Below are 14,894 nucleotides of genomic sequence, written 5' to 3'. Positions count from 1 at the left end.
CAGGGAACCAGCGTGTGATATGACAAGCATCCATACTGCGCTCTCCAGGTAGCTTTTGTTTGGCCGCTGATATTTCGGTCCTATATTTAATACTGCTTCCTACAAAAAACTATTATCATCATGATCTCAACAAATGCTATGTCATATAGCACTTTAAAAATTATTGCTGAAATGGCACCAAATTTCTGCCAGGTAATAGGGTTTCAAAAAGAAATTTTAAAAGGAGGTGATGTTTTAGACTGGCCTTAACAGATGAGAAAGTGTCTGCCATGCAGACAAATGAGAAAGGTGATTTCAAGACAGAGGGGCAGAAGAGCAAGTAACGGAAACACCAGAGGGCAGGACTTTCAGAAAAACACAGGAGATGAATGACAAGTTTGAGCCATTTGAAATTGCCCCATTTCTTAATAACCCCTCCTTTCCTGTTTCCTTCTAGGTCTTCAATTTTAGCAAAATGTTTACAAGGAAGAGAAGAATTTCACATCAAGGGAGGAAAACTAGGGTGAATTCATTGATGCAGTTGCAATACTGCTTTAGGAACTGAATTGGTCTTTGGAGATCTTTAATTTTTTTTCTTTTCCTTTACCCCACCCAAAAGAAAAGAAATTGGAAGAGTTTCTATAAACAAAAGGCACTCAACGTATATTTACTATTCACATACATTTAAAGTTCAACTTTGGAATTAGTTCTTTTTTTTTTTTTTAATTTTCCTAGCTCTGTGTGAAATTCCTTCCTTAAATTAAAGCTAAACCTTATAAAAGTCAGCTTAAAAAAATAAAAATAAAACTCATAATTGCTTCTAGAGTCTACCTACACTACCACCCATTTCTCCTTCATGCATGACTCAAATCCAACACATATATTTACTTAAGAAGTGCAAATAATTCTTCCTATATATCATAAGAAATTTTACAAATAACCACTCATTTTATTTCTCAAGATGAACCTGTAAGGCAGCATTCCCCAGTCTTTTTGCACTAGGGACCAGTTGTGTGGAAGACAATTTTTCCACAGACTGGGGGTGAGGGGAGATGGTTTCATGATGATTCAAATACATTACATTTATTGCACACTTTATTTCTATTATTACTACATCAGCTCCATCTCAGATCATCAAGCAATTAGATCTTGGAAGTCGGGTATCCCTGCTATAAGGTAAATACTGCTATTATCATGTTATTGATGAGAAAAGAGAAGCCAAAAGAAGGGACATACTTAACAAAAATCAACCCCTTACTCAGTGGCAGAAGCAGATTTGAACCAGGCATTCAAACTTACAAGTCCATGTTCTCAATTATTTCAGCTTGCTGCCTCTCACAATCCTCAGCTCACCTACCTTTCTTGTACCTTATGAAATAATTGAGTTTGAAGAATGAATCTCCAAGATGAATTTCATGGGAAATTATTTATGATTATTGTTTCCTCTATTCCACCTACATTTTCTAGGGCCTTTCCAGGCATTTGTTTGTTACCTACTCCTGGAATGGTGTCCAGTTTCTAGGAAAAGTGCCTTTCTCTCATGGAACTCAGTGTTGTAGTGATAGATTATAATAATAATGTCTGATTCACAAGTTCATGTGGTCAAGCTCCAATCACAACAGCTCTTTGTAAATCCCCATTCATGACTATATTTTTCAACTCAAACAGAGGCCATTCTAGTTTCCAGATCCTGCTTGGGTTCTCCATCATGACCAGAGTGAAACACGAATCATAACTGGATTTCTTAATACTTGATTCATATTCATGATGTTAAGAAGCTAAAAATAAAATCTGTGGCTAGCTCTAGTTTTTGCATGTGTGCATATTAATTTAAATCATTCCCCTTTAATTATATTTAACACACATTAGAAATTTGATAATTATAAAAGACCTTTAATTATCAACATTCATTATTATCACTATTATTAACATATATTAAGCACCCACATTCTCCTAAATGCTATACTCAAGATAAAAGGTATTAACTTCACAATTCCACTGTGAGCATGAGAGAAGATAATCTTCTTTTCCAGACAGAGAACAAAATTATACTTGTCTACATTGACAGAGAGCCAGTGGATGATTTAGGGATAAAAACTGGTTGTCTTAACCATGAGACAACTGGATAAACAAAGAATGGCTATAAAACTCTGTACTCTGCTTCTAAACCACATTTGAATCTATTCTTCTATAAATGTCCTTTAAATGTTCTTCATGCCTGAATCAGATTTTTTCTTTTTACTTTTCTTTTCTTTTTTTTTTATGGTATCTTTCTGCTGCATAGAGATACTTAAATTGTATAAACAGTCAAGTTACTTGAGATGAACTTTACAATATAAATTTTGGCATCAAATAGAATACCATTTATGGGAGAAAAATAATCCATGAGTGTAAAATAGTGAAATGTTTTTTTTTTTTTAAGGAAGCAGCTCATAAACTGGCTTTAAGGCAGTTTCAAATGAAGATTGCCCTAAGCATTTGAACAATGATAGATAGCATCAATGGGACAAAGGTATGGACTCTAGGGTGCTACTTCCAAGGCTAACCTTTGGTAGAATGAAAAGAGGTTATACTTTGGATGGAAACATATTTGAAAATTCTAGCCCTGCTATTAATTAGTTATATAATCTGGGGCAAATGAATTGACTTCTTTGAGCACTAGCTTCTTCATCTACGAAAGAGGGTAAATAAAGTGGAACTTACAGATTTTTATGAGATGAAATACCATATTTAAATATAAATAATGAAGTGTCCACATCTGACATGAACTTGGAACTGAGCAAAGAAAGGCCCTCCTTCCTTGACATCCTGGGTAGTGTTACGTGGCCATCTGTTGGCAGACCTAGCATACAGATTAATGCTATTAAGACTGCAATTAAAGTGCTTTGTGGTTTAAATAGGCTATTAGGAAAATGTATTTCATTCTTTTCTTTCTATAAACCTTTTATAAGTGCCCCCTGTTCTTTAGGAAAGATATTTCATTTTGGGTATGTGAAAGAAAATTTGATCCACTCACAAGGAGTTTAGTATTGTAAGGGAGATAGAAAATGTGGGAAATTATAACCTGGGGTAGAAAGAATTACAATGAAGATATCACTGCACCATGGGCAGGACATGGTTAATTCTGTACATAACAGAAAGAAATTGGGGTGAGGGGGGATTTAGTAAAAGAAAAAGACCACTGTACTGGGTTTTGAAAGAAAACCGCACATTCACTAGGGGGATGAATGACATTTGTCACTTGCCTGGCAGAAGATACAGCTGGGCAAAACACAGGATCGTTTTGTGCACATGTGAGAAACTTCACGCAGCACACGTGGAGTACATGATGTGCTGTGGCTGGAGATGAAGCTAAACATATAGGCTGAGGTTAGGCTGTAAAAAGTAATGCCGAGAAGGCAAAAATAAACCCTTACTCATATGGTCAATGATTTTCAACAAGGATGCAGGGAAAGAATAGTATTTTCAACAAACAGTTCTGGGAAAACTGGATATTCACCTGGAAAAGAATGAAGTTGGACCTTGGCCCAATACCATATACAAAATTTAACTCAAAATGGATCATAGACCTACACATAAGAACTAAACCAATAAAACTCTTAGAAGAAAACATAGGGCAAAAACTTCACAACCCCGAGGTTGGCAACGCTTTCTTGGATACAGCCACAAACAGGCAACAACAACAAAGCAGACAAACCGGACTTCATGAAAATGAGTAATTCAGAGATATTAAAGGACACTTGTCAACAGAGTAAAAAGGCAACCTACAGAATGGAAGAAAACATTTGCACATCACCTGAATAAGGGATTAATATCCAGATTATATACAGAAATCCCCAAACTCAACAACAGCAGCAAACGCATACAAAAAACATACAACCCAATCAAAAAATGCACAAAGGATGTGAATGGACATTTCTCCAAGGAAAATATATGAATGACTGACCAGCACGTGAAAAAATGCTCAACATCGCCAATCATTAGGGAAATGCATATCAAGACCACAAGATGACACCTCATATCCATCAGGATGGCTATTTTTCAAAAAGCAGAAAATTACAAGTGTTGGCAAGGATGTAGAGAAATTGGAACCCTTGTGTTCTGTTGGTGAGAATATAAAGTGCTACAACAGCTATGGAAAACATTATGGTGTTTTTATATATATATATATATTATATCATATATAATAATCATGTGATCCAGAATTTCTACTCCTGGGTATATACCCAAAATAATTGAAAATAGGGTCTAAGAACAATACTTGTACACTCATGTCCACAGCAGCATTATTCACAACAGCTAAAAGATAGAAGCAACACAAGTGTGTATCAATGAATGAACAAATAAGCAAAATGTTTCACATACATATTATTCACCCTAAAAAAAAGGAAATTCTGGTACAGGCTACATGAATAAGCCTTGAGGATATTATGCTAAATTAAATAAGCCAGTCACAAAAACCAAATATTTATGATTTCACTTATATGAGATACCTAGAGTAGTCAAAATCATAGATACAGAAAGTATAATGGTAACTGCCAAGGGCTGAGGAGAGGGGGCAATCGGGATTTATTGTTTAATAAGTATAGAGTTTCAGTTTTGCTGTAATAGATGAAAAGAGCTCTGGAGATTCACGGTGTCATGGTTGTACAATAATATGAATGTACTTAGCGAAATTTATTTAAAATAACTAAGATGGTAAATACTATATGCTATGTATTTCACTACAATTAAAAAAAAAGCCACACCAAGAAATTTAAAAATATATCCTGGGAAGTGGTCAGTTGTTTCAGGGAAGGAGAGGGACATGATCAAATTTTGTAAATATAGTCAGTTATTTATAGGTATATAATAATTTTATTCAGGAAATAGTGAGAAATCATCTCATACCAGTAAAACCTCATCGGACAAATTACACAACCTCTAACTAAACAATGTTTGTATTTAATGAGACTATTCAAATAACATTTTGACAAGATAAATGTATGAACTTTTAATAGATGTTCTAAAACTGAGGTATTACACCGCAGCGATATCAATTGCTTTGGATGCCTATTTATCTTTGGATCTTCATAGAACATAGCTGAGTGTCAAATATATTTTATTTAAAAATTAAGGAAGCATGCATGATTGACACAGTGACTGAAATTAAAGGCAAAGAAAAACGAGACAATACAATTTCTTTAAGCAAGTTCATCAATTCTGACTTGTGATACTTAAGAATCTACCTTTTCCTGTCAAAGGGGAATAATCCTTTATGATTTTTACAACAAATGCCACTTACCCATTCTTTGCTTGAAAGGTGGGGAGTTCTGTAGAGAAAGGGGGCTGGAAAGTCAGTTGGAAAATATCAGGGCTATGTCAGTCAGAAAATTGTCAGCTAGTTGCAGGTTAAAAAAGATTTGCTAAAAGTAGTGGTGTTTTCACTGGTTCAAGTCTGTCAGAAGGCTCTGGATTCTCTAGCGCCTCATACCAGTGACTTCAAAACTAACTCACTCCAGATGTCCCAAAGATCATCTAATCAGACATCAAAAGCTGTATGGTGACAAGCTCACATGCTGCTTACGAGGACGCTGTAAGTTTCCACAAGCGTGAAACACACACAGTAGCTACTTTTAAAGTGTGATTCATATAAATCAGAACTCTGTTTTAAAGTACAGAGCTATTAGGAAAGGGGCCACCCTCCCGAGAAAGAGAAAACTCTTTTAAATGTCTGTACAGTGTCAGTCGACGAATAGATTTTGAAAGAAAAAAAAAAAAATGAAGCCTGCTCTTCAGAAGAGTTTAGGTTGTGAGGGGAAAAAAAAAATTTCCCATCAGAAGAGATTTCTAAGAATTGCACCATGCTCAGGGAAAAAAAAAAAAAACCTTCCTTCCTTTTAATACTGATTGTCTTGTTACTTCTCAAGGTGAACACTCATTAACCCTTTTCTTCCTTGCCATCAATCTTCAGTAAATGTCCAAAACATGGAAGGGACATACAGCAGATCAGAACTTACAAGAGACGCAGTCCATACCCTTGAGCTTTCACTTTAAAGTAATATGATCTACTTGTACTGTAGTCTCCAGATTGAAGCAGTATTCTCCCCCAAAGAATTTAAATGTGTATATGTAGATATATGTATGTTTCTATGCTGCTGCCTTTGTGTGTGTACTTAGCTTTATATTTATATACAGATAGATATAGATATAGACATAGATATTATTACCTTGAGAAATAAAAATAAAGCTTGGTGTTTTACACAGAAATACAGCCTCATTCTATGAGCACTTATGAATATTGAGACATGAAAAGGAAATTTAAAGATGAATTCATACCAATCAAGGTAATAATTTATATCTGGAACTCTGCAGATGCTAGTTTGGGGGTCTGAGTCCTTAACAGTAGTTCATATAGGATTTTTATTTATTATTTCCTTTCAATTATACAAAATTTCTGTGGAAGTCATTCATGATTTAAATAATTTTCTCAGGAGTAGAGAGTTATTGATGCAGTCAGGACACAATCTTGACCTTTGGAATAAGGCTACCTTAAACATCATCTTTACTAAATTTCAAACACGGTCATGCTGTTCACATGAGATGTTGATGAGATTTTTGCTATGAAACACCTTATAAATGTTGTCATGCTCTTGAACTAATTCATATATCAAGATTGTGGTTTTTATTTTCTTCCAAATCTCTTGAAATTAGAAGAACTTCTTGAAGATGCAATATGAGAAAAATTTGGAAGGGGAACTCTTTAAATGTGATGGGTATAAGAGCGCTATCTTGTCCAGACATTTCTAGTCTATTCAAGGATTTTGTAAGCTCTTTGAGCAATTATTAGAAAATTAAAAAGCTATAACTACAGAGATTACTAACTTTCTGATTATAGAACTCATAGTTTTATTGACAAAAAGGCAGAACTCAGATAAGTGACTTCATTGATTGCATACTAAATTATTTCCTTTGTTCACATTTCATAGACAGTAACAAAATCAGGCTTTATAAACATTCACCTCTAGAATTACCAAGGTTTGTTCTTTCCTTTAAATTCTATTCTTTCTCAGAATTCAATTTCTCTGATGGAGTCATTGCTAGAATGGTAGGAAGATAAATTGGATCTCACTTGAAATTGCTGACTTCAGCTACCCAACCACATTTTAAATTCCAAGAGGAGAACTTGTGTTTAAACATCTCTCTCCCCTTGACAACACTGAAAAACATAGGTTAACACACTGTCCTAAAGCAGAAAATCATAACCTAAGCTATGCAGAGAGCAAAACAGTATGCTATATAGGTAATTTCATAGTTTTCACATTCTAATTCATTTATACATATGTTTGTGTATATATATACCTATGTAAACACATACACACAAATACAAACATCTTTACAAAATAGTTAAAAGCTGCTGAATGGAATTCATTTTGCCCTTCTTGGAAGTAAAAGTTTTAATCATCTAAATCATATTAATGTGTCAGGCACTGTGCCTGGGGGCTTTCATACAAAAATGCATACATCAGCTCATGCCTCTAAGGAGCCTCATCTTGTAACAGACATGTAAACAAGCAGTTATATTTGAGTGACATAAGAGCTAATAGAGATAGTACACATGGTAATTCCCTTGAGAGGCTGAGAGGAGTATAGACCAAAGGCAAAGGACACTGGTTTTATTGGTTAAAAAGGTATGACTTAATGATTTGATACTTGCAGGCAGATTGCTAGGGTTAATTGCTTTAGCTCTGGTCTTCACAATGAGGATGTAAGTTTTCTGAGGACAGGGACCATGCCTTATGCTTTCTGGATGGCACATGGCAGAGGTCATGGACATCTAAGGGATTAATCAATTTATGTTGACATAAAAGCAAACCCATCAATTTTCATTATGTGCAGATCAACTTAAACAGCAAGAGACACCATGTCATGGTTACCTCTTTAATTTCTGAGACTGAACTCTGAATAGGGATACTTCTTTTAGATTTTCTGGACTAGATCCAAAAAGAATGATGGGGGAGCACCTTCTAAACAGGGGGCACAATCCCCAGGTTCCTTCATTAGTCATGGCATAGACATTAATGCAGTCTAAATCTGTTTCATCTATTCCTGAAAGGTTTGATGAAAAATTCTTTTGCAGAATAAATTGGGCTTCTAGATTTCCCCCACCTGAACTTGAGTCTTACAAACATAATTGTTTCAGAAACTAAGCTGCCTAAACTTGCCAAACTAAGTAAACATTTGGCCCCATGAAATATTGGATGGCAGTTTTATCTCTTAAAAACAAAGCCATATGAAAACCATCGTTGAAATGTGTCTCCAAGCTCTGGTCTTATCAGCACACAGCGTGAACAGCTGGAGTTACAAACACCAGGACTATTATTAAATCACTGTGTCAGGAGAGGAAAAAAAAAGGAAAACCTTTTGTAGGCTTCAGTATCTCTAAATAATATGATTATATATTACACGCTATTTCTCCCTTTCACTCTTCAGTATCCATCTCTCCTCCTTGGAAGACAATGGCTAGAGTTTTCTTTCTAATTTACATCAGCGTCTACAATAATTATTTTGTTCCCTTGTTTCTATGGCTACTTAATTACGTATCTAATGGATAAAAAAATATGATTTGGACATTCAGAATTTTCGTTGTTTCTATGATGGGTGTCAACAGTCAGCAACCCACAACCAAAAGTCCTCTGACATGTCAGTGACAATTTGATGATTTTAATCCTAAAAGCTAAGCTATTTAACTTTCTCTGTAAAATTTCATTAATTCCTTTCATGGATATGAAAATGTTTAATCTAAGAGCAACATCGGCTATAATAACTTCAATGTATGTGACATCCAAGGGAAAATTTTCTAACCAATATATATATATACATGCAAGACACAAAGACAGTGCTCTACTCACCGGAAAGATTTTCTCTCACTGGAAGCTACCTGTCATTATCTTTGCTGATGAAGTACCAAAACCTCTGAAGAACTGATATTACATTTTCCCTTCTCAATCCTATTGAGAAAGCAGGACCACTGGAAACACTTTTCTTCAGGGTGTCTTCCCAAAGGAATTGGCTCCCTTTACCCTCAATCTTACTGTTGCTATGAATTGTGTTGCTACTGACTTAGGAGCTATTTTTGACCTCTCAATGAGACAATTCAAAAACTCCCATTTATCTGCACATCTTGGATTTATATATTAATATATTATATGCTCGTGAGGAAAGGTAATAATATATGAAATGACCTCAATTATTTAATACACATTTTCAACTTTTTGTGACCCCATGGACTGTAGCCCACTAGGCTCCTCTGTCCATGGGGATTCTCCAGACAAGAATACTGGAGTGGGTTGCCATGCTCTCCTCCAGGGAATCTTCCCAACCCAGGGACTGAACCCAGGTCTCCCGCATTGCAGGTGGATTCCTTACCGACTGAGCCATGAGGGAAGCCCAATAATATGATGAAATAACCTTAATTATTTAATACACATTTGGAGGACAGCAGTAATTTCCGCTTTACTTCTTTATCCTTCATCATACTCTCAGAATTAGTGACTTCCCCACATTATTTCATCCTAACCGTTCTTGGTCTTTTGTATTCTTTGTAACATCTGATAAGAGTGATAAAGCACCTTCAGGACACACATACTGCTGCTGCTGCTGCTGCTGCTAAGTCACTTCAGTCGTGTCCGACTCTGTGCAACCCCATAGACGGCAGTCCACCAGGCTCCCTCATCCCTCGGACTCTCCAGGCAAGAACACTGGAGTGGGTTGCCATTTCCTTCTCCAATGCATCCAAGTGAAAAGTGAAAGGGAAGTTGCTCAGTCGTGTCCGACTCTCAGTGACCCCATGGACTATATCCCACCAGGCTCCTCTGTCCATGGGATTTTCCAGGCAAGAGTACTGGAGTGGGGTGCCATTGCCTTCTCCACAGGACACACATACACACACAAACACACATGCACACACAGACACACACACACACACACTATGCCATGACTAAAACTTCAGGGACTTAACAGGTCCTCTGTAACCCATCCATGGACTTTCAATTTAACAACTTCAAAGATGACCATGTTATTTTTTGAAATAAAATGCATATATTTTAGATATAGCCTAAAAAACTGACCAGTATTTTCTTAATTGATTTTGGTGAATCAAGACAAGTAATAGTTTTAGAACAAACAAAGAGAACAACCACAGCATTATCGTTTTCAGGAATCCACTTTTTAATTTACTCACCCTGCAGGATCATTTTGCCCTAGGGTTAAACGTGAAACCATAAACAGTCATTAAAACACAAAACAACCATGGTAGTTAACCGGATATTAAGGGGGAAAATCACATCTGTTTTAGAGTTCTCTTCCATCCGCAAATTCAGGAACATCAATTTCAAGAACCTGGCTTTATGGCATGCCCTTAAGCCAAGAACACCAGGTTACAATCAAGGCAAGGAAGGTAAGAGGGCCATAACGAGGTTCTTACTACACTATCTTGCCCCCAGGATTCTCTTTCTTTGATTCACAAGCAGTCAGTCGAATTGAATTTTCTATTCCTTGAAAGATAAATAGTCATATAATATTTGCACATTAATAATCATGCTATTCTGATTAACTGGATAGGTTTATGAAAAGAGGAAGGAAGGAAACAAATTTATCTGATGGTACTCTTAGAGACAAATACTGAGGTTTAGTGGCTTTGTAATATTCACAGAATTAGAAATTTGTGATCTGATTTTTCTACTTTAAACCCTTTTAAAACCTCCAACTTGTTCGAAGCTGTACATCTTAAATAACCAATCTGTAATAACTTCACCAGCCAGAAAACAAGTGTGACTTTTCCAGCATTTCAAAAAACATATCTCTGGACATCAAAGAAAAATCTCCCTTCTAGAGCAAGTCTAATGAAGTACAACTAAAAATAACAATCATCAACTGTGGTTTTAGAGGCAATATTTCAACATAATCAAATGTGTCAAATATTCATTCTTACAGCTTCTTATGCTGTGGGTTTTAAGTAAGTTTCATTTCTTGGGAATGATTGAATATAACCCACTTGGGGCTCTGCCATCTGTGAATTACTTACATATGAACACTGTTTAAGAGTGGGAATTTTGTTGTAGTTGCTTTTCTTCTTGGATATTGAAATGAAATGCAATAGAATAGAGCTTTTTAAGCAATTATTTTTCATATCAGTGGCTACATGGGTGCATTATCACATGCTCCCCATTTTCATCATCCCTTATCAAACCACAGAAATCAACTACAGTGCAGCTGAAGTGGTAGAGGAAGCATCAGATAGAATTAGAGTCTGAGAGATGGGGAATCTGTAGTCTCCAATTCTGTACCACCTGGGCTCAGGTCTGAGACACACAAAACCTTCTGGGCAGTGTGCTCCCATGTAAGAGCTGTGGTTGTTATGTTCCCATGGTTTCCTTGGAAGACTGCTCCTCTGATCACTGAGCAAACACTACAAGTGACTACAGGGCTATGTGTAGGGTGCCACATAATTTATCATCCATGCATGGACACCTCTGAGAGTTAGCAGGGACGCTATTAATAAATATGCCACATGAACTCAGACTGCCCCAGGCAAACCTAATCATACTGTTACCCCAGAGATGATGTGCAACTCAAAGAACTTTCTCTCAAGGGTCTCCAACCATTTCATTAGTGCTATATCCAATTTTACTTAGGTCTGAGCTGTTCTGTCCAATAGGAATACAATGTGAACTACAGCCGTAATTTTTAATTTTTCAGTAGCTGTGTCTTTTTTTTTTTTAAGTACAAAGATACAGGTGAAAACAATTGAAATATACTTTATTCAACCGAATTTACCAAACCTAATACCATTTTGATGTGGAGTCAATAAAAAATTGTCAATAAGATTTTTTATATTACTTTTTTCATATTTCAATCTTTGACATTCAGTGTGTATGTCACACTTGAAATACATTTCTAGTGCTCAATATCCACATGTGGCCAGTGGTTATGATACTGGACAAGCAGGTGTAACTAGCATTTGAGTTAGGATGTAGAGAGATAAAGGGAGATGGCTATAATACACGTGTGTGTGCACTTTCACACACACAAATGCATTTTTCTTCTTGGTAAAAATAAACACACTTAAATGTCTTCATTTAGACACCTAGTGACTTTACTTTCTTGGGTTTCAAGATCACTGCAGATGGTGACTTCAGCCTTGAAATTAAAAGACATTTGCTCCTTGGAAGAAAAGCTATGACAAACCTAGACAGCATATTCAAAAGCAGAGACATTACTTTGCCAACAAAGGTCCGTCTAGTCAAAGCTATGGTTTTTCCAGTAGTCGTGCATGGATGTGAGAGTTGGACCATAAAGAAAACAGCTCTGAAGCGTTGATACTTTTGAGCTGTGGTGTTGAACTCTTGAGAGTCCCTTGGACAGCAAGGAAATCAGACCAGTCAATCATAAAGGAAACCAGTCCTGAATAGTCCTATCTGATTACCCCAGCTTGGAACATAGTGGTATCATATTTTGTTGATATAGAATGTAGCAGAAAGATAGTAGCCCTCACTTTGTCTAGGGAAAGCTTTATCGTTGTATTTTCGGTTGATCTCAACACAGAGCCTAAGTGATAGAAACATGGACCTAATATCGGTGGGGTTTCTGCATGTAAATCATGGTAACACAGATCAGACTTTGGTTTGGGAGTATATTAACATCATAAAAATAAGCAGTAAATTATAGTTTTTCTCTTTTATGTAATTCTCTCATTTTTATGGTTCTTCTCTTCCTCCAATCCAATATATTTAAGCTTAATGTGGGCTCAATCAGTGGGCATTAAACACACATACAAATGCCACACCACATACTGGTTCTGTTTATACTCATCATTAGAGCAGAACATATACACCTGATTTTTATTAAAATAATGTTCTATTAAATATGTTTCCTTATAAGGATGGAAAGTGAGAAAATATTACATCTAAAATACTTTCAGGACACTTCCAGGCTTACAAAAAGAAACATACAAAATACTCCTGTAAACCTATTTAATTACCCCATGAGTTAGTATGGTGACCCCTACTTCATACATATTATTGCTTTTTAGTTGCTAAGTCAAGTCTGACTCTCCAACCCCATGAACACCAGGCTTCTCTCTCCATAACACTCCCCAGGCAAGAATACTGGAGTGGGTTGCCATTTTCTTCTCCAGGGGATCTTCCCAACCCAGGGATCAAACCCATATCTCCTTCATTGGCAGGTGGATTCTTTCCCATTGAGCCACCAGGGAAGCCATCCTACACGTTAACAGTTTCTTACTAAGAATATTTTATATCACCCTGGGAGAATCCATTTAGTTCATTCAGCATCTCTATATACCAAAAACATTGCCTTTTTTTCTGAAGCCATCATACACAGTGAGACTTAAAGTGGAGAAGAGATTCACTTTCAGAAAATTTTTAAAATAGGGTGCCATTATGGAAGATCACCTATTGCAATGATATACAGCCATCATCGAAAACTTAACTCTTAGGCTATTTCAGAGGATGAAACACAATTACAACTCTTCAAAGAAGATTGGGATTTAGCAGAAAAATCCCACAGTTTCATATGGAAAGAGGACATGGTCTCTTAGTAAACTATTCTCCTCTTCACTTCTCAGTTAGAAGTAAAGCAGTTGTAAGCTTTATTAGGTGTAAGCAGTTTGGTATCTAATTTCACTTTGCCTTCATTTGAATGTTGAGATGTAGAAACTGGGTAGTGGTACCACATGTCTATGATATCAATAGTGTGAAACCATTCACCATTATATGACTTCACACAGCATTGCATGAACATACCACAAACAGGTAAACTATCTCTTGGAGCATCATGAAGCGAGAGGATGAGGGATCCAACTGTACAGTGTGCTAGTTAAGAGCACAGGTTCTGCAGCCCACCACCTGGGTTAAAGTCTTGACTTGGCCACTTACTAGCTGTGACCTTGGATAAATCATTAGACCTCCTGCTTTAATTATATCATCAGTAAAATGGAGACAAAGGCAAGTTGGTACTTTGAGGTGGAAGTGTAGATGACAATGTAAAGCCCTTTAAACAGTCCCAGGCACACAACTGGTGCTCTATAAATAATAGCTCTCACTATAACTGTATCCTAGCAATAGCTCATATTAGTTATTATTAATCTTATAAGTAATATCACATATCCTATCAAAAGGTCTCTAATTATCCACTTACTTAAGACTGTAATGTCCCAGTTAGTTTATGTGTAAGGCGCTTTGATCTTTTACTAGATATGCAAACAACAGGATACCTACTGGAATCACAGGTTTCAGACTCTGCCCACCAGGGTGTGAAGCGCTTGACTGGGCATCAGCAGGTGGGCTTGGCGCTGGGTCGCTGCTTCTCCTCACCAGCAGTGGAGTGCCTATAGGACAAAATAAGAGGTGAAAGGTCAAGAGACCCCTGGGGTGGGGGGAGCAGAAAGTATGGTACAATGCAATTTATTTAAAAGGCTTATAACAGGCTTTAATGTAAAAACATTCTATTCTAAGGATGCCTGTAAATTAATCCATTTAATGATCTTTTTGTCATCTATTTCTAGGATGACACATGGAAACAAAATCTTTCAACTCTTAGCTTTCCCCACTCGCATTTCAAAATAAGTCATTGTACTCAACAGAAAACGGTTAGGCAATGCAAAAGTAGACAATGTGCAATTGAAAACTGGTCTCGAAAATATATTTGAGTCTTAAAAAGAATGATTATCCAGCAGACAAGTGAAGAGTTTCACAGAGTCAGTGCAATTTGCTATTCAGGAGAGCTGGAAGTATAGTTATTACTGCCATTTGGTGCTTCCCAACTGTTCTGAATGATGATATATACTGAAATAAATTATTTGCTGGGGTTATAGCATTAATGTCTATTTAAGTTCACAAAGAGATGGGCTTCAT

The 14,894-nt window shown here is 36.4% G+C and overlaps 1 protein-coding gene across 2 annotated transcripts in view; it reads right to left on the bottom strand.

Annotated features, from left to right (window-relative positions):
* The window catches only part of PARD3B (par-3 family cell polarity regulator beta), a 1,151,446-nt gene that overhangs the window by 592,418 nt on the left and 544,134 nt on the right, over positions 1–14,894 (bottom strand). For both annotated transcript variants that reach the window (XM_061382241.1, XM_061382248.1), the window contains exon 4: positions 14,259–14,368. In XM_061382241.1, the coding sequence (XP_061238225.1) occupies positions 14,259–14,368 (110 nt within the window). The remainder of the gene's footprint in view (positions 1–14,258; positions 14,369–14,894) is intronic.

This window comes from Bos javanicus, chromosome 2 (genome assembly GCF_032452875.1).
Source record: "Bos javanicus breed banteng chromosome 2, ARS-OSU_banteng_1.0, whole genome shotgun sequence".
Lineage (NCBI taxonomy): Eukaryota > Metazoa > Chordata > Mammalia > Artiodactyla > Bovidae > Bos > Bos javanicus.
The sequence above is the reverse complement of the archived record's forward strand: the minus strand, read 5'-3'. Positions and strand labels throughout refer to the sequence as shown.